The sequence below is a fragment of the Schistocerca serialis genome, chromosome 2, assembly GCF_023864345.2.
Source record: "Schistocerca serialis cubense isolate TAMUIC-IGC-003099 chromosome 2, iqSchSeri2.2, whole genome shotgun sequence".
In the NCBI taxonomy this organism is placed as follows: domain Eukaryota; kingdom Metazoa; phylum Arthropoda; class Insecta; order Orthoptera; family Acrididae; genus Schistocerca; species Schistocerca serialis.
The window spans coordinates 56647965-56669184 of record NC_064639.1 but is presented as its reverse complement, the minus strand read 5'-3'; the positions used below and the strand labels follow the sequence as shown (position 1 = coordinate 56669184).

General features: G+C 42.8%; 1 protein-coding gene across 4 annotated transcripts in view; it reads left to right on the top strand.

Annotated features, from left to right (window-relative positions):
- Positions 1-21220, top strand: part of LOC126456759 (diphthine methyltransferase) — a 155548-nt gene that overhangs the window by 61869 nt on the left and 72459 nt on the right. For all 4 annotated transcript variants that reach the window (XM_050092508.1, XM_050092507.1, XM_050092510.1 and 1 more), the window contains one exon: positions 10749-11402. In XM_050092508.1, the coding sequence (XP_049948465.1) occupies positions 10754-11402 (649 nt within the window). In that variant the 5' untranslated portion in view covers positions 10749-10753. The remainder of the gene's footprint in view (positions 1-10748; positions 11403-21220) is intronic.

Sequence of the window (21220 nt, the reverse complement as noted above, 5' to 3'; positions counted from 1 at the left end):
CTTGTTTCTTGTAAGTATTGTATGTTACCCATCGGTCCCTATAGCTTACTTCTATTTTTATTGTAATTTCAAATACGTTACACCATTTTACCTTGTCAAATGCTTTTTCCAGGATGATGAATCCTATGTAGATATCTCGAGTTTTCTTGTCTTGCTTCCAATGTTAGGATCATCTCTCTGGTGCCTTTACCTTCCCTAAAGCAAACAAACTGATTGTGATCTAACAGATCCTTAATTTTCATTTTGTCAGGTTATATTGTTTAAATTGGTGTCTTTATTAATGAACCTTAGAGTTAACTTTTTAAAAAAGTAGGCTATTATGTTGTGGAGAATTTAGAATGTTATGAATGTTTTGTACAAACTGCTTTGGAGACAGAGAAGGAAAAGTTTTCAGAATGCAATTACTAAATAAGTCATAGGAGAGTTATCGGGTGGCCGACACGGTTCAGGATGTATAAACCGCGGAAGAGCCTTCCGTCAGTGGTATACAAAAAGTAGTTGCTCACCGCCGAGTCCTTGTGTAAGACAGTCTACTAGGTTCTTCTCTTCCAGATAATATCTCCGTTAACTGGGAACTGTATACAGTTGGCAGCACCTCGCTGTAAGACAAGTTCGTTATTCTAAATCTATCGCATTATCCGCACCGTAGCTTTATCGCGATCTCTACGATGCCGAGCTCTACTCTCTGTAGTTCATCATTGAGAGAAACTCCACTGGTCTGCTGAGAATACATGTCAAAGAATATTCTCTATAGGGTGTGACAAAATTTCTCCTCCTCCTTAGCTTGATGGTAAAGATGTGTCAGGGAGTTCTGGGCAGGAGCCTGTAGAGGGACTGTGGCTCAAGTTTAAAAGAATGATTGACCGTGCACTTAACAGATAGAACGGTTGAAGATGGAAGGAAACCTCCATGGTATACAGCCGCTGTAAAGAAACTTCAAAAGAAATAGATATTACTGCATAATAAGTGTAGGACATTCTATAGGGCCATAGAGGCGGGGGGGGGGGGGCGGGGGGGGGAGGAGGGGGGGGGGAGAGAGAGAGAGAGAGAGAGAGAGAGAGAGAGAGAGAGAGAGACTGAATTAAATGCATTCGGCTGTCAAGAGGCCATTGCACGAAGCCTTCAGTGACATCCGGTATCAGAATGTTATAAAAAGATTTCGCACAAAACACTAAGAAATAGTGGTCGTATGTAAGAGCACTCACGGATTAGGCAGGAAGTGAAGTTGAATGTACCAAATCAAAAGCAGAAATTCTGAACGCCATTTGAAAATTTTCGTTGCAAAGGAAAGTCTAGAAGTTTTGCCTCAACTTAATTCTCCCACCACTTTCCTTTGCAAGGGAAACTGTAAGAGTATTGCCCCAATTTAATTCTCTCACCACTCAAAGACGAGTGAAATAGGTATATCGATGGAGTCGAGAAACAGGCAGAGTCATTAAATTCGAACAGAGCTCGACGGAGTCCCTGTCAGAGTCTGTACTGTATTTTTGACTGAGTTAGCTCCTCTTTTAACCATAAAATACTTTAGATCCCTCGAGCAAAAAATGGTGCCCAGTTGTTGGAGGAAACAAAGGCAACACCCTCTCCACAAGAGCAGCTGTAGATGTGAGCCACAGAACTACTCACAAGTAGTTGTTGTAGAACCTTAGAATATATTTTGAATTCAAAGATAATGATCTTCTCCGTGCCAGTCAGCACGGATTTCCACAATATTGGTCGAGTGAAGCTGGATGCACTGTTTTCTAATACAGCGTAGTAAAAGCTGTGGACCGAGGCAGTCGAGTGTGTGCGACATTTTTTGACTTCTGAGAAACATTTGTCTCGGTATCACATTAACGTGTACTGGCAAAGGTATGATTTTATGGTGTACCGACTGAAATGTGTCTCGGTAGGGAGGTTGCGGCACGGTACCTCGAATGGAGAATCGTCGACAGGTGTGGAATTGACTTCAGATGTGCCCCGGGGAGGTCTGTCTGGATCCCTGCTGTTCGTGTCGTATGTACGGGGTGACTGAGCAGCCCCTACCGATATCATTTTATACGACCTGAAATTTTATATCTGGCCTTCAAAAACCACATGTGAGATTTTTGTATTCCTTTGCTCGCTACGTGCGTAGTTTTACAGAAAAAATGGACGGGATCCTTTTGCAGGAAATTTAGTGCAGCTAAATTTTGTACTGGGATAAGTTTTCACTGAATGCCACCATTTTTGAGTTACTCAAGAAAAACACACAATAGTGATCTTCAGATACACTGGCAACCCGAGATTTGTCGCTACCAGTCAGGATTTTTAGTACGATGTTCGTGGGACTCCCTCCTTACCACTGTACAAAAATTTCCGACTACACGAACTGTTCCTCATATTTGACCTTTTTTGGTCTCATTTGATTGGGCTGTTCTGCCATCACCATATTTGGCTATTTCATTAACATTGTTAATTTAAATGCACTTGTTAGGGTAATGAAAGAAAAGTGACTTTTGTAAACATTACACTAAAACTAATTATGTTGACAGTTCTATCCAAAATTAACCCTTACAAGCACTCTAGTTTCATAGTCAGAAAGCCTGATGAATACAATGATATAATTGTTTATTTTATGCTGTTAAAAGTCACAAAAGCATTAAGTAAAATTTACACAAATGTCAGTTTTACAATTTGCAAATGCTCAACTAAGCTGCTGGCGTAATAAGACCAGTCAGTGGACACCAAAAAAGGTCAAATGTGGGAAATAATTTGTATAGTCACAAACTTTTGGGCTGTGGTAGGAAGGAGTGCCGCGAACAATATACTAGAAATCCTGACTCGCTGGGGCTGAATGTGGGAGTGGGGATGCATTTAATGATCACTTTTGTATGGTTTTTTTTTCTTTTTTTTTAATAACTCAAAAACTATGGCCACTAGGGAAAATGTATCCCTAGGGAAATTTATCTACGTTACATTTTCTAAAAAAGTCCTGTACATTTTTTGTGTTGAGGTAATAGCTAGTGAATAGTGAATGAGAGAATGTGAAAATCGTCAGTACTTCTGTCCATATCAAACGTACTAGCCACCAGCAATGCCTCCACTTTGACAGCTGCCACCCATTTCATACCAAGAAGTCCCTTCCGCACAGCCTAGCCACCCACGGTCATCACATCTGCAGTGCCGAGCAGTCCCCCTCGAAATATACCGAGGGTCTCACTGAAGCCTTGACAGACCACAATTATCCTCCCAACCCTGTACAAAAATAAATCTCCACTGCCTTATCTTTCCAGTCTCCCACCACCTCCCAAAGTCCCACTGTCCGGTCACAGAGGAGTTCCCCTCGTAATTCAGTACCGCCCAGGACAGAAGCAACTGAATTACATTCTCCACCAGGGTTTCAACTGTCTCTCGTCGTGTCCTGAAATGAGAAATGTCCTACCCACTATCCTTCTCACCCCTCCCACAGTAGTATTCTGCTGTCCACTGAACCTACACAATATACTCTCCAGTCCTACACAACCCCTGCTCCCAACCCTTTACGTCATATCTCATACCCCTGTAAAAGACCTAGATGTGGATGCAAGACCTGTCCCATACATCCTCCCACCACCACGTACAGTAACAAACATCACCTATCACATCAAAGGCAGGACTACCTGTGAAACCAGTCATGTGGTCTACGAGCTAAGCTGCAACCACTGTGCTGACATGACAACCCACAAGCTGTCTGTCTGGACGAATGGCCAGCAAGAAACTTTAGCCGAGAAACAAGTGGACCACCCTGTTGCTGAGCATGCTGCCAAACGTGACATCCTTCATTTTGGTGACTGTTTCACAGCCTCTGCCATGTGGATCCTTCCCACCGACACCATCTTTTTCTGAATTGAGCAAGTGGGAACTTTCCCTGCAATATATCCTACCTATCCATAATCCTCGTGGCCTCGACCTTTGTTAGTCAGTGTCCTCTCCCATCCAGCCTCTTCTCTTTTTCTGTTCCAACACTTCACAGCCCTCATTCCACCATTGCACCCATACTTTGTATTTCTCTCCTTTTCCACTAACCCCTCCGTCCCCACCTCTCCGCTGCCCTCCGTCTTACGTCCCGACTGCACAAAGCTGCCCTACCCTCTCTCCACCTAGTCCCCGCATGCTCCCCAGCAGCGAGCCGACGTCTGCCACTGCTCCCCCTCCCTGTCCCAGCCTCCCGGCACCCAGCCTCCATTCCCATCGTGCACTGGTACTGCTGCTCTCAGTTGCTGATAGTGCAATCATTCCAGAAATCCAACAAGATCTCCATTCCCTCCTCAGATCCTTAGGCTAATCCCAGAACCTCTCCTCTGAGTCTCTCTCTCTCTCTCTCTCTCTCTCTCTCTCTCTCTCTCTCTCTCCGTCTCCCTCTCCCTCTCTCTCTATACCTCTCCCCCTCCCCCTCCCTCCTCCTCTCCCTCCGCCTCCCCCTCCCCGTCTCCCTCTCCCCTCATGCCCACCATCGTCTGAACTCCTACCTCCAACATACTTCCTAAAGTACTTAAACCCAATGACCAAAGATGCCCCATTGTGGCCAGTTACCGTGCCCTCACAGAATCTCTGCTCTCATGCAGACTGCTGGTAACCTACACTCCTATATAAAAGATACCAATCACTTTCTCCACCAGCTCTCCACAATTCCTGTTCTTAACCACATAGTGCCCTACTCATCATTGTTAATGCCATCTCCCTCTACACTAATATCCCCAGTGCCCTTGATCTTGCCACTACTGAACATTATGTTTTCCAATGGCTGACTGACTCCAAACCTACAACCTCTCTCGTCACCAATAATGACTTCTCCTTTTAACGAATCACCTACAAACAAACCAGCGGCACAGCAACTGGCACCTGCATGCCGCCATCCTATGACGGCCTAGTCGTTGGCCATCTAGAGGAACCGTTCCTAACCACCCAGAATCCCAAACGTCTCTCCTAGTTCAGATTCATTGGTGACATCTTTGTGGTCTGGACTGAGGGGGAGGACACCTTGTCCACATTCTTACAGAACCTAAACACCATCTCCCTCATTCGCTTCAGGTAGTCCTCCTCTACCAATCGAGCCACCGTCCTCAATGTTGATCTCTACATCGATGATGGCTACTTCAGTACCTCCAACCACTGAGGACACCTCTACTGTGACATCTGTCACCCATACCACACCGGGAAGTCCCTTCCATACAGCCTAGACACCCGTGGTTGTCGCCTCTTTAGTGCCGTGCAGTCTCTTTCCAAATATACCGAGGGTCCCACTGAGGCCTTCACTGATCAAATTGTTCATAAACGGATCTCTTGTGCCTTGTCTCTCCAATCACCCATCACCTGTCATCTATCCACCATCTGGCACAGAGGAACACTACTCTCTTCACTCACTACCATCCAGGACTGGAACAACTGAATCACATTCTCCACCAGGGTTCTGACTATCTCTCGTCATGTCCTGAAATGAGGAACATCTTACCCACTATCCTCCCCATCCATTCTATAGTGGCATTCCACTGCTCACTGAACCTACACAGTATCATTGCCCATCTGTAATCCCCCCTCTTCTCAGCCCCTTGCCTCATGGCACATATCCTTGCAATAAACCTATATGCAAGACCTGTTCCGTACATCCTCCCAGCACCAACTCCTCCAATCCTGTAACAGGCATGTCCTATTCCATCAGAGGCAGGGCTACAAAATAAGCTGCACCCAACGTGCTATGTTCTTCGTGGGTTTGACAACGAACGAGCTGTCTGTCTACACGAATGGCCACTGACAAACTGTGGCCAGTAAATAGCTGGACCACCAAGTTTCTGAGCACACTGTCTGACACGAAGTCCTTCATTTCGGCGACTGCTTCACAGCCTGCGCCATATAGATCCTTCCCTCCGCCACCAACTTTTCTGAATTGTGCAGGTGGGAACTCTGCCTACAATGTACTCTTTGCCCTCCAACCCTCCTTGCACTCAACCTACATTAGTTCTAGTCCACCACCTACATATCCCCTTCACTGCTCCCATTCTAGCGACACACGCCTTCTATTCCACCAACACGTGCACTAGTCGTTTTTCCCTTCTCTGCTTCTCCCCTCTCACATTTCTGTCCCACCTACAGCACAGTGTCTCAACTCTGCACCTAGCAGCCCTATCCTGTCCCCACCATGTACCTGCATGCACTTGCAGGCTGCACAACACTTTACCCCACCATTACTCCTCTCCCTTCCCCATGCCGCCTCCTTACTGCTACTACCTACCCCCAAATCTGCTCACTTCAAACAAGTTGCAGTCCACAGTTGGGCTACAGTGGCTGGAGAAAGTGACCGTGTGTGGGTGAGTTGTGCTTCTATTTCTGAAGAAGGCCTTTTGACTGAAAGCTTAGAGGTTTATTAGTCTTTGACATGGTGCCTGTCTGCAACTCAACACCCCCTCTACATGGTGAATAGCAGTCTACCCTTTTATAATTTTAAATGACTCTGTTATGGAAACTTCAGGTTCTTCTATCAGCAGTATTAGGAAAAGGACAGATTGCTTCTGTCCATAAAGACGACCTGTTGAATAGCAGACAGGCACAACGAAATGACTTTACACATTATAGCTTTCAGCCAAAGCCTTCTTCAGAAAAAGTAAAACACACACACACACACACACACACACACACACACACATGACCACTACTACAGCTCTAGCTGGAATGTGACTGTCATGTGAATAGTAATCTGTAGTGGGTTGGGGAAGGGGGAGAGATATCAGGGTACTAGGGGGTGGAGAGAGAGAAAAGTGGTGTCTGGTGGGGCTTGCAGGGAATAGAGACTGCCGGGTGCAGTGTCCAGAGTGTAGGGGGAAAAGTGGGGAGCAGAAAAGGAGAGGAGAAGCGAAGAAGAAAGGGCAAGGGTGTACATTGTCAGAGTGCGGAACACAAGAAGGTGAGGGAGCCACTCCCAGTTCCAACCCCTTGTCACAGGGATATGACCCAGGGGCAAGACATCCCCAATGCATCTGCCCATCACTTCCTATTCCAGTCCTGTCACAGGCTTGTTGTACAACTGAAGAGGCCAGGTCACCTGTGAAAGCAACCATGTTGTATACTAGCTCTGCTACAACCATTGTACAACTTTTTATTTTGGTGTGACTACCAACCAGTTGTCCACTTTGAATGTATAACTGTTTCTTCATTGTGCCTGTCTGCAACACAATGGATCATCTTTACCATAAGTAGCTATCTCTCCTTTTCATAATATTGTTGAATAACTCATTTAGCTAGAAGTAAATGTACTGGTTGCAAAAAAATTGGTCATATACTGAAAATTGTATCAGCATTAATTTGAAATTGATGTACCAGAATGACAACCGAGAGAGAAGTGAGAGATATTTGGATGCAACAAGCATGTTAAGATTATTCTGAATAAAGCTAGTAAAAAGATAGTGGAGTAAGTATAATGATCAACTAAAACAAAGAACAGATGATGATGATGTTGATATTGATGGGTGATCACATTACCTTTTTCTCTCTAGCAAACAGGTTGAGACACCTATGCATTTGGAAATAAATGATATTCACTAATGATTCACTAAAGCTCATTGTCATACAAATAGAAGTTACTTCTGAAATGCCTAGTATTGTTGTATTTATTTATTTTTTATTTAAACGTCCAGTTCCATAGGACCAAATTGAGGAGTAAATCTCCAAGGTCATAGAACATGTCAGTACATGAAATTAAAACATAAAAGTAATAACAGAAAAAAATAAATGTTTATGAAGCTGAAAAAAGTCAGTCCATAAGTTTAAGTAAATGCAATGAACAATACAACAAGAATCAGCTTAATTTTTCAAGGAACTCCTCGACAACATAGAAAGAGTGACCCATGAGGAAACTCTTCAGTTCTGATTTGAAAGCGTATAGATTACTGCTAAGATTTTTGAATTCGAGTGGTAGCTTATTGAAAATGGATGCAGCAGTATAATGCACACCTTTCTGCACATGAGTTAAGGAAGTCCGATCCAAATGCAGGTTTGATTTATGCTGAGTATTAAATGAGTGAATGCTGCTTATTCTTGGGAATAAGCTGATATTGTTAACAAGAAATGACAATAAAGCATACATGTATTGAGAGGCTAGTGTCAAAATACCCAGACTAATGAACAGGGGTCAACAAGAGGTTCACGAACTTACACAACTTATTGCCCGAACCACCTATTTCTGAGCCAAAAATATCCTTTTATAATGAGAAGAGTTACCCCAAAATATAATACCATATGACATAAGTGAATGAAAATAATCAAAGTAGACTAATTTTCGTGTCAAACAATCACTTACATCAGATACCATTCGAATAGTAAAAATAGCAGCAGTAAGTCTCTGAACAAGATCCTGAACGTGGGCTTTCCATGAAAGTTCACTATCTATCAGAACACCTATAAATTAGAGATGTTCAGTTTCACTGATCATATGCCCATTCTATGAAATTAAAACATCAGATTTTGTTGAATTGTCTGTTAGAAACTGTAAAAACTAAGGATTTAGTATTAGTTTATTTTCTACAAGCCATGAACTTAGGTCATGAACTGCAGTATTTGAAACCAAGCCAATGTTGCATACAACATCCTTTACTACCAAGCTAGTGTCATCAGCAAACAGAAATATTTTAGAGTTACCCATAATACTAGAGGGCAAATCATTTATATAAATGAGGAACAGGAGTGGCCCCAACACTCATCCCTGGGGTACTCCCCACTTGACTGTACCCCACTCAGACCCCCACATCACAACCATTCTCAACATTGTGAATAATGACTTTTGCTGTCTGTTGCTAAAGTGAGAGGTGACCAATTGTGAGCTATTTCCTGTATTCTATAATGGTCCAACTTCTGGAGCAATATTTTGTGATCAACACAATGAGATGCCTTATTTAAATCAAAAAATATGCCTAGTATTCAAAACCTTTTGTTTAACCAACCCAGTACCACACAGAGAAAAGAGAATATAGCATTTTCAGTTGTTAAATGACTACTAAAGCTGAACTGTACATTTGATAGAAAATCGTGTGATATAAAATGATCAGTTTTCCTTACATATACAGCCTTTTCAATAAATTTAGCAAACACTGATGGCATAGAAATAGGTCTAAAATTATCTACATTATCCCTTTCTCCCTTTTTATAAAGCGGCTTTACTACTGAGTACTTTAATCATTCAGGAAACTGACTATTCCTAAACAAAAAATTACAAAAATGGCTAAATACAGGGCTAACATGTGCGGCACAGTATGTCGATGTCCTGCTAGGCACTCCATCATAACCATGATAGTCCTTAGTCCTCAGTGATTTAATTATTGACTCAATCTACCTCTTGTCTGTATCACAGAGGAGTATTTCAGACATCAATCTCAGAAAGGCATTTGCCAAGAATGTTATATGATTCCCTGTAGAAACTAAATTTTTATTTAATTCACCAGCAATATTCAAAAAATGAGTGTTAAATACTGTACACATATCTGATTTATCAGTAACAGAAATATTTTTACTGCGAACTAACTTTATATCGTCGACCTTGTGCTGCTGACCGGACACTTCCTTCACAAATGACCATATGGTTTTAATTTTATCCTGTGAATTAGCTATTCTATTTGCATACCACATACTCTTTGCCTTCCTAATAACATTTTTAAGCACCTAACAATACCGTTTGTAATGGGCTACAGTAGCTTGATTGTGACTGCTTCTAACATTTTGATATAATTCCCGCTTTGGTCTACATTATATCCTTATCCCACTAGTCAGCCACCCTGGGTGCCTATTACTGCTATAACATTCTAATGGAAAGCATCTCTCAGGGAACATGAGAAATGTTTTAAGGAAAGCATTATATTTGTCATCTACGTTATCGGCACTATAAACATCCTTCCATTCTTGTGCCTTGACGTGTTTTAAAAAACTCTCTATTGCCACTGGATTAACTTTCCCACAGACTTGGTAATTATATGTGACATTTGTTCAAGTACAAAAGCCTTTTAGTGTTAAAATGTGTGTATCATGGTCTGAAAGCCCATTCACCCTTTTACTAACAGAATGCCCAACTAGTAAATAAGAATCAATAAAGATATTGTCTATGGCGATGATACTGTTCCCCTGCACCCTGCATCAGATCGTATGAATTTATGAGATCTACCAACATCCTTTTTCTTGCACCATCATATACAAAATTTATATTGAAGTCACCACATATAACTAATTTCTGGTACTTGCCACAAAGTGATTCAAGAATCCTCTCTAGCTTGAACAGAACTGCTCTGAAGTCAGAGTTAGGGGACCTATAAACAACAACAATTAGAAGTTTAGTTTCACTAAATTCAACTGCCCCTGCACAACATTCAAATATGTAATACGTCTATGGACTCAAATGGAATACTATTTTTTATGTATATTGCCACTTCCCCACCCTGCAAAGAATGCCTTGAAAAACAGCCAGCTAATCTGAAACCTGGTAAAGGAAGCCTCTGAATTGTCAAATTATTAAAGTGGTGCTCTGATATACCAATAATTTCAGAGTCAATATCTATTTCTTTCTTCTTGTACTGAAAAATGAGAGCTTGTTCCTTATGTGGGACATTGATGTTAATTTTTCAGTGTAATGTGGCTGTATGTGGATTTTAATGAAGATCCTTATATTATTATTTGACTACTCTTCTCCATCATTGGCAGTTATCCATTTTACATGTTTAAAAATGATTTACAGTGTACTGCTCATTAAATTTTCATCATTTGTTTCATTTCAGATGAAATGGTGTCTATAACAACTCTCTCATCATGGGATACCGAACTCAGTGCAGACTCTGTCGAGTGGTGTCCATTGCCTCCATGCCAGGATTATTTTGTATGTGGAACCTACCAGCTAGAAGTAACACAAAACACAGGAACAGAGACAAATCCTGAAAGTAACCCAGAACAAAAAAAATATGGCCGTTTATATTTGCTGAGATTTAACTCTGAAAATAAAATTGAAGTTTTACAAGTCCTTGCAATGCCTGCTGTACTAGATAGCAAGTGGTGTCATAAGGAAATACAAGGGAAGATTTTACTGTGTGTTGTAAATGAAGCTGGCTACGTGGTTTTATATGAACTGAAAAACGTGAAACCCAGTGACGGATTGCCCGAATGTAAACCAGAGAGTGACGGGTGCCAGCTTTATAAGCTTACAGAACTCAGCATCTGTGCACCTGACACAAAAGGTGTTTTGGCACTTTCACTCGATTGGTCTACTGGTCGAAGTACTGATAATCCTCATGTTTGTGTTAGCGATTCCAGAGGAATTATCACTCTCGCGCAGCTTAAAGATGACACACTCGAAATTGTACAACAGTGGAAAGCACATAATGCTGAAGCTTGGATAACAGCATTTGATTACTGGAATAGTAATGTGATTTACACAGGTAAGCTTATTAAAAATTGTTCCAAATATCCCTTAGTTTGACTGTTCATGTGTTGACTACAAAGATGGAACATAAAAGTATATTATAGAGCATGTATGGCCTACTAATAGAAAGTGTCAGCAAATGATAAACACCATGTTTGTTCCCTGTATTTCTAGACTTCGAGCACTTTTCGTTCAAAAGTCTTCATATTATTGTGCCAATCTTTGTATTAGATGCTGTAGCTGTTCCTAGTCCAAATTAGCAATATCCAAACGACATATGGCCTGGCCAGTACTCACTCTACCTCAGTACAGCCAGTAGTCATGCAAAACTGATGAAAGTAAATGAAACATAGCTTTGTTCCTTCACCAGTGAGAGGAGAGGAGGGAAGGAAAAAAGGAGAAAGAAGGAAAAGTGGATGCAAGTTACACCTAACTTAGGCTATGAATTGACAAGAGGAAGGTAAGAGAAGATGGAGTAAAGCATGTCAAAGATAGTGCATCATAAATACTGTGCCATCTTCAAACCAAAGAAGATAGATTGAAAAGTAGAGGTGTATGTGAGACATGTAATACACATAACGTAGCCACATACATCTATACATTAGATGTGGACACACACACACACACACACACACACACACACACACACACACACACACACACAGAGAGAGAGAGAGAGAGAGAGAGAGAGAGAGAGAGAGAGAGAGAGAGAGAGAGAGAGAAGGGGGGAGTGTGTAAAAATAAAATTAATGTATAACAATAATATAAAGAAGCGATAGGTTGCTACTCCATAAAGGAGACGTGTTCAGTTTGCAGACAGGCACAACAGAAAGAGACTTATACATAGCTTTTGGCCAAAGCCAACTTCAGTTTGGAAAACACACATCCATTCATTCACATGAGCAAGCACACATCGTGCACACATGACAACATCTCCGGCACCTCGGAACAGAATTGAGCTGTCAGGTAGCACAGAAGCAGTCATCTGGAGGGAGCAGGGAAGGGGAAGGGACAGCATGACACAGGTGGGGTGGGGGGGGGGGAGAGAGAGAGAGATAGAGAGAGAGAGAGAGAGAAGAGCACTTTCGACTGTGGGGCAGGAGGATGAGGAGGGGGGAAGAGAAATGGGGAGCAAAAAAGGAGAGGAGCAGAGAAATGGATAGATGAGCAGATGAGTTGGTGGAGGGTGACACACAAAGAGGGTGGGAGAAGAGAGTAGGATGGTGGCAGGGGGGAGGGGGGATGAGAGCTGTTGGGTGGAGGGGAGGGGGACAGTTTGTTACCATAGGTTGGGGCTGGGATAATATCAGGAGTGGAAAATGTGTTGTAACTCCTATCTGTGCAGTTCAGAAAAGATGGTGGGGGTGGTGGTGGATTGGGGTACCCAGGCAGCCCAGGTTATTAGGCAGCCACTGAAATCAAGCATGTTATGTTCAGCTGCATGTTGTATCTCAGGGTGGTCTACTTTGCTGTTGGCCACAGTTTGGCAATGGCCATTGAGCCTGGTGGACAGCTGGTTGGTGGTCATACCAATGTTTGCAGCAGAGCTAGTATATGACATGGCTGGTTCCACAAGTGGCCCAGCCTCTGACAGGGTAGAATAAACTTGTGACAGGACTGGAATAGGAAGTGCTGGGTGGTTGGATTGGGCAGGTCTTGCACCTCGGTCTTCCACAAGAATATGATCCATGTGGCAAGGGGTTGGGGAGAGGTTCTGGGAAGGTCTAAGGCTTTAAGTAGGGATGGAGGTTATGTCAGAGTGGCATAGGGATGGACTAGGATGTTGAGGAGGTTGGATGGGTGACCACTTTAGGAGGATGGGAAAGATCTTGGGTAGGATGTACCTTCATTCCAAGGCACGACAATATCTAGTAAAAGCCCTGATGAATGATGTGGTTCAGTTGTTCTGGCAGTATTGGGTGACAACAGGGACATTCCTTTGTAGCTGATTCCTGGGTGTGATGGGTGTACCGGGAAGGGGAGCTCTTGTCACTACAGATTTGGCATTCTCAGGTGGCCAGACAGTATGGGAAGGATTATTCAGTCTGGAAGGTATGACAGCTGAGTTTAATATGGACAGAAGTGTGGACTGAGCCATCGGAGAAGAGGAGGTTAATGTCTAGGAAGGTAGTGTGCTGGATTGAGGAGGACCAGGTGAAGCAGGTGGGAGGGAAGGTGTTGAGGTTGAGAAGGAATGAGGATAGAGTGCCTTGCCCCTGAGACAAGATCATGAAGATATCACCAATAAACCTAAACCAGACTAAGAGTTTGGCATCTTGGAAGTTCTCTAGATGTCCCATAAAAAGTTTGGATTGGAGGGTGGCATGCAAGTGCCACGGATTTGTTTGTATATCTTACCTTCATAGGAGAAGTAGTTGTGGGTTAGGATAAAGTTAGCAAGGTGTGCGAGGAATGAGGTAGTGGGTTTGGAGTGTGAAGGGCATTGGGAAAGGTAGTGGTTAGGAGTGGTAAGACTAAGGGCTTGAGGGCTGTTGGTGTGTCAACAGTGACGAGCAGGGATCCATGAAGTAATGGGGTGAGGATGGTCGAGAGTCAGTGAAGGAAGTGGTTGTTATCATTGATATGGGAGGCTAGATTATGGGCAATTGGTTGGAGGTGTTGGTCAAAAAGAGCCGAAATTATTCTAGTGGGGGCACAATAACTGGCTACAGTGGGGCTTCCAGGATTGTTGGGTTTGCAGATATTGTGGAGCATGAAGAAGGTGGGTGTGCAGGGCGTCACAGGGATGATGAAGGAACAGGATTCATAAGAGAGGTTCTGGGAAGGTCTAAGGATTTAAGTAGGGATGGAGGTTATGTCAGACTTCTAGGCTGTGATCACCCTGGCAGAGTTTATAAATGTAGGCGTAAGATAATTGATGGAGGCCTTCTGCCATGTACTCACTGCGATTCATGGTGATGATGGTGAATGATTAGGTCAGGATTTGTTTTGAGATGATGTATGGCTGTACTTTCTTCTGGTGAAAGGTTGATTCTTCTTGGCATCTGTAAACACAATCTTCCAAATTAAATTTCATACGGTCCTATTCTGAATCCCATGCCACTCCTCTTGACGTTTATATCATCCTCACTGAATGTCAACTACACTTTTCTGTTCACATTAAATCTACTAACAAACAACAATACTTATATTTTGCCAGTTGCAATCCTTTTCATGTCAAATGGTCCTTCCCATATATCCTTGGTATTCAAGGCAAATGTATTTTGCAGATGCATACACTTTACAGCAAATACACCACCATTCTTACCTCAGCCTTCACTGGACATAACTTACCCCTCCAGCCTATTTCAGAAGCAGATACCCAGGCCATCACATCCAATCCCTCCAAAAGACAGCATAGGAGTACACCACTTGTCACTCAGTATTGTCCTGATCTTGAATGTATTAATCAGCTACTTCAACAATGTTATGACTTCCTACATTCATTCACTGAAATGAAGTCCACTCTGCCTGACATTTTGCACACCACCCTTGGGGACTCTATACTTCTGCATTCATTTTCTACCTTATGGCTCCCACCCCTGTGACTCCCCACTGTAAGATTTGCCCTATGCATCCTTCCTCATACCACCACCTATATCAGCCCTGTAACTGGAAAAATATATACCATCAATGGGACAGGCACTTGTGAAACAACACATGTTTTATACTATCTGTTATGGAAACACTGTTCAGCCTTTTACATCGGCGTGACTACCACCGAGTCATCAGTGATGATTAATAGATGTAAGTAGAGAGTGTATAATGGCAACACAAAATATCCTGCTCCAGAGCATGATCTGCAACATGACAGCTGTGACCTCAGTGCCTGTTTCACCACATGTGCCGTCCGGATTCTTCCCCCAGACACCATTTTCTCAGAACCCTGCAGGTGGGAACTGGCACTACAACATGTCCTTTGTTTTCGCCACCCATCTGGCCTTATTTACGAGAATTTCTTTGGTCACAGTATTTTTTTGGAGTCACTATTCCTTTCTTCATTCTCTGTTAGTTTTCTTCTATATCTGTCATTTTCTGACGTATCTATTTTTCAACCCCCCCCCCCCCCCCCCCCTTTTCCACCTCTATCACATGAAGTGCATTTAGCTTTCCACTCGTATTAACTCGTGCAAGACTCTTTGGCAGTAATCTTGGTCTTGCATATTACCCTATCTTTCACCTTTAACCTCTCAGGGTTTCAAATCTTGCCCATTGCAATCCCAACTATCAGTCTTTCCTTTTCATCTCATCCGGTAAGTCTCCTCTGACATGGGGTTCTTTATGACTTTTCCAATCTCGACCTCGTTTCCTAAGCCTCACTAGTCCTCTTTCTTCACCCCCTGTCCTTCCTCTTCAACACATCCACCAGAAGAAGGAGCCACTGGCTCTGAAACCTTGCAGACTTTAATACCTTTATATGCATGTTGTCCTGCTGCCACTTGTTGAGTAGATTTTTTATCTATAAAATTATGTTATATTTTAAAAAACTGGTTATTTTCATTGATATATTACCTCTGGCTTGGCTTTACCATCCTTCCGCAGGTCCATTCCTCAGAACACCAGCCTTTCAGCAGAAGGAACGACAGCCGAACACAACCTCAAACCAGATTCTGATCTTATCATCCTACCTGCAGACAAAGGTTCCACTACTGTCATTAGGAGTCGCAGTGACTACTTGGCGGAAGGCCTCCACCAGCTGTCGTACACCTACGCCTATAGACTCTGCCAGAGTGATCCCATAATTGAAGTCCAACATAACGTTCAATCCCTTATTAATGCCTTAGGCTCTTCCCAGAACCTCTCTTCTGAATCCACTACCCTCCTCATCCCTTTGACATTCTGCACACCTACCTTTTACATGCTCCTCAATATCCGCAAACCCAACAGTCCTGGAAGCCCCATTGTAGCCAGTTTTGTGCCCCCACTAGAAGAATTTTGGCTCTTTTTGAGCAACACCTCCAACCAATTGCCCATAATCTAGCCTCGCATATCAAAGATAACAATCACTTCCTTCTCTCGACCATCCCCAACCCATTGCCACACGGATCTCTGCTAGTCACTGTTGACCCTACCTCCCTATACATCAACGGCCCTTGTGCCCTTAGTCTTACCACTATTGAGCACTACCTTTCCCAACGTCCTTCACACTCCAAACCCACTGTCTCATTCCTCGTACACCTTGCTAACTTTATCCTAACCCACAACTTCTCCTGTGAAGGTAAGATATACAAACAAAACCGTGGCACAGCCACCGTCCATTCCAACCTGTTTATGGGCCATCTAGAGAACTTCCAAGCCTTCCAAAATGCCAAACTATTAGTCTGCTTCAGGTTTATTGGTGATACCTTCATGATCTGGACTCAGGGGCAAGACACCCTATCCTCATTCCTTCTCAACCTCAACACCTTCTCTGCCACCTGGTTCACATGGTCCTCATAGTTTTTCACAGATAGACACTATTCCCTAGACCCAGTCTGCAAACAGCACTGCAATGCCATTTCTCCTGACACCCCCAATCCTCCCACCATCCCCAAGAAACTGTCACAAAGGAGTGCCCTTTCATCCCAGTACCATCCCGGACTACAGAAACTGAACCATACCCTTTGTCAAGCCCTGAAATGAGGGACATCGTACCCAAGATCCTTTCCACCCCTCCTGAAGTGGTGTTCCATCCTCCACAACATCCTAGTCCATAGCTAAGCCAATCCCAACCCTCAACTCCTTGCCCAAGGATCATATACCCATAGAAACCCAGGTGCAAGACCTGCCCAATCCACCCACCCAGCACTTCCTATTCTAGTCCTGTCACAGGCTTATCCGACCCCATCAGAGAATCGGCCACCTGTGAAAGTAGCCACATCGTATACCAGCTCTGCTGGAATCAGTTTACAATTTTTTATATTAGTGTGACTACCAACCAGTTGTCCACCAGGATGAATGGCCAAGAGCATAGTAGACCATAGGTGCTGACTCCGTGGGGCCTGCCCGAGCGAGGTGCCGCAGTAGGTAGCACACTGGACTCGCATTCGGGAGGACACCGGCTCAATCCCACATCTAGCCATTCTGATTTAGGTTTTCTGTGATTTCCCTAAATCGCCTCAGGCAAATGCCGGGATGGTTCCTTTGAAAGGGCATGGCAGACTTCCTTCCCCATCCTTCCCTAAACCGATGAGACCAATGACCTCGCAGTTTGGTCTCCTTCCCCCAAATTAACCCTCAACCCTCTATGGGGCCCAAGGGGGCCCGAACCCCCTCAAAAATTCATTTGTGGGTGTGGAGCCCCCCCCCCCCAAAAATTTAAGAAAATTATTAGTTATATTATTCTTTGTAAAATCACAAAATTAGGTTGGAAATTTTTATTTTCCTTGTTTGCCAATAGTTACCTTTTAAAATACATTCAGTAATGAGTTAAAACAAATAATTATTATGGTAGTAAGCAGGTTAACTGAAAATGAGTGGTGTGAATCATGATAATGTTATGGTGCTGCGGGCACACTTATAATCTGTCCCGGTGTGCGACCCTTCGGGTAAAGTCTGGTGCCAATGGGCCAGTGCTGCAGCCGCGGCGACATCAAAAGGACTGGAGCAGAAGTGCCTGAAACCCTCCACCTTGCATCACCTTGACGCTTCGAGACATTATAATGCTGCGGCTATATAAACCCCACCCTGCTGTTGCAGTCATTCCGTGTGGATAGTTTCGTTCAGTGCATGCTGCCGACGTGTTTAGTTTTCCGACTTTAGTGTCTAGTGGACTATTTTATATGAGTATATTTTATTCATTTACTTTAGTCTCTTAGTGTACTGTGAATTAAGTTTGCAATGGATAAATTTGTTACCAAAAAGGCACACTTGGAAGTTAATGATACTGCAAGTCAACCTCCAACAATTATTGTGTCATCAATTGCTTCATTATCTTCAGGCGAGAACCATTCGCAGCTGAAACCTGGACAATCCGGTAAGGGAAGATCATTTCAGAAGTCTTGATTCATCAAATATACATGGCTAGAATATGAAGCATCTACCGAAGAAGTTTTTTGCAAAACCTGCAAAGAGGGAGATGCTAAAAGTCTATTACAATTTTCTTCCAAAAAAGAAGACGCATTTACTTCTGTAGGGTTTTCTAACTGGAAAAAGGCTTTTGAAAAATTCTGTCTTCATGAAAATACATTTACACATAAAGAAGGTGTTCTGAAACTAAATTCTATCACTAACTGAAGTGTGGCCTCCCAATTTAATGAACATTGAGATAGTGATATGAAGAAAGGCCGTTTAGCTCTTGAGACAATTTTTACTATCATGCAGTTTCTATGCTGACAAGGACTAGCAATTAGAGGGCATGAAGATGTAAACTCAAATTTTTTTCAATTGTTGGAAATCTGAAAGAATGACATACCTGAGTTTAAAGATTGGTTATGGCATTTAGGGTATAAGTGGGCATCCCATGATATTCAAAACCAGATCATTGATCTCCTAGGAAAGTCTGCATTGAGAAAGGTATTGGCTTCAATCAAGAAGACTGGACATTTTTGTATTATGGTTGACCAAGCAAGTGATTCTTCGATTCACGAACAAGTGTCATTTTGTATTTGTACTGTTGATTATTCCTTAATCATCAACAAAGACTTTATTGGCTTATACGAGACCCCCAACACTGAATCACAAACTCTGTTTAGTATCGTAAAAGACGTTTTTGCTCATCTTGATTTGTCAATGGATAACTTAAGAGGACAGTGCTATGATGGTGCCTCGAATATGGGAGGCAAGAGGGAAGTTCAAAGGACTAAAAAAGTTAGTGTTGGATATACAGCTGAAAGCACGTTATGTGCACGGCACTGCTCACAGTTTAAACTTGGCAGTTGTAGACAGTCACCGCCATCTTACGTCTATGAGGGATATTAACGCTTTAGCCAAGGGCTTAATAAACACCGTAAGGGAATACAACAAAAGGATGGGACTTTTCAGGAGCATACGCTGTGAGAGCGCCAATGACCAATCTGGTCTACGACCCCTTTGCCCGACTTGATGGACTATGTAAGCTAGTATCTTGAGAATATTGGAAAACGTTGAAGAACTTCTAGAGTTTTTTTGAAACGTTTTCTGAAGAGGGCAATATAGAGGCAAGTTACAAATGTGCGGCTACCTTGAGTCAATGTTACAATTCAAGACTTATTTCTTTTTATGTCTTTATGGCCATGCAGTGAACCCAGTAGAGGATGTCAATGACAAAATTCAATGCCCTCATGTAAGTGTTGCTGATATGGAAAAAATATATGAGGGCTTGATTTGTATATTGAATGGAAGGCGTGATAGTTTTGAACACTTTTGGGAATTGTGTTTCAAAGAAAAACCATCACAAGTTGATGATCCTTTGCTTCCTTGGAATCAAAGTATGCCAAAGAAGGATGAAAACAATGAAGCCAGCTCACTGCACACTTTCAAAACCCTAAAGGAATACTTCAAAGCTATTTACATTGAAGTTTTTGAAATGGTGCAGTCTTGCGTTATTGAGCGGTTTTCTTCAACTGGACTCACACAGGTCATTGCAGTTGAACAAGAGTGCTTGCTTTTAGTAAACAGAGGTGAAACAAATTTGGAAAAATCAACTGAGTTTTTCAAAAATGACCTAGACATTGGGGGATTGCATTTAAACTTGAATATGTTAGCTGATATCGCTAATAAAAAACAACTGTTCTTAAAAAACATGTGTGATGTAAGAAAGTACATTACACAAGAGCCTGCAGTTGGAGAAATGTTATGTGAAGTGGTGAAGTGCATTAAGCTTCTCCAATGACAGCAACATCAAAATGTGACTCTTGAAGTTTTCCCGGCGTATCGAATATTTCACAAGATTTCGAGATTGCAGCCGGATCTCATCGACTTCTTTCCACGATATTTTGGCTGACAACCTTACAGCCATCTTCAGGCGAGTGTTTGACACTGGAGATTGCTAGTGCAAGTCGCTCTATTTATACGTAAAAGTGCCGCAGGCGCGCATGCGCAAGTTACCGTAGCATGCGCGCCACCTGTCAATTCCAAGGCCCTCTACAATATTACTGCATCTATGGAGCGCAATCGAATGCGTGAGAAAAGTAAAACATGCACGCAGACGTGTCCAAAACAATAAAATTTCAATATTAAAATTACTTGTCGCTCGACGTGTCAGAAGCCATAAAAAGTTTTCTTTTGGTTGAAATTAAAGAAATCAACGGGTCCCAGGCCTTATTCAATAAAAAGCTGCCATCACGATTAATGAGATTATCTGCTAAACGTATTTCCACAGATTCCTTCACAACTGAATCCCAGAAGGATCTCGATGGGGCCAAGATTTTCGTGGCCGAATAATCCATAGTATGTCCTGTGGAAATACAATGTTCGGCTATAGCCGACTTACTTGGCTGTAAAAGGCGAGTGTGACGCTCATGTTCAACGCAGCGGTCGTGTACTGTGCGTGTGGTTTGACCAATGTAGGCTTTCCCACACTCGCAAGGTATTTTATAAATTCCAGCCTTCCATAATCCCAGGTCATCCTTGGCTGAGCCCAGAACAGCACGAGTCTTTGTAGGTGGCTGGAAGATTGCTTTCACACGATGTTTCTTTAAAATTCTGCCTACTTTTGATGAAATGTTCCCGACATATGGGAGAAATGCTCTGGACTTAAACACCTCCTTATCCTCTTGATCTTGTTGGTGGTCACGTTTTTTCCTCCTTAAACCAGTACTGACCTGATGTGCAGAATATCCATTACGTTGAAATACCGATTTCAAGTGCTCTAATTCATCTGCAAGGCTGTCTTTATCAGACACGACATGTGCCCTATGCACCAACGTTTGAAGG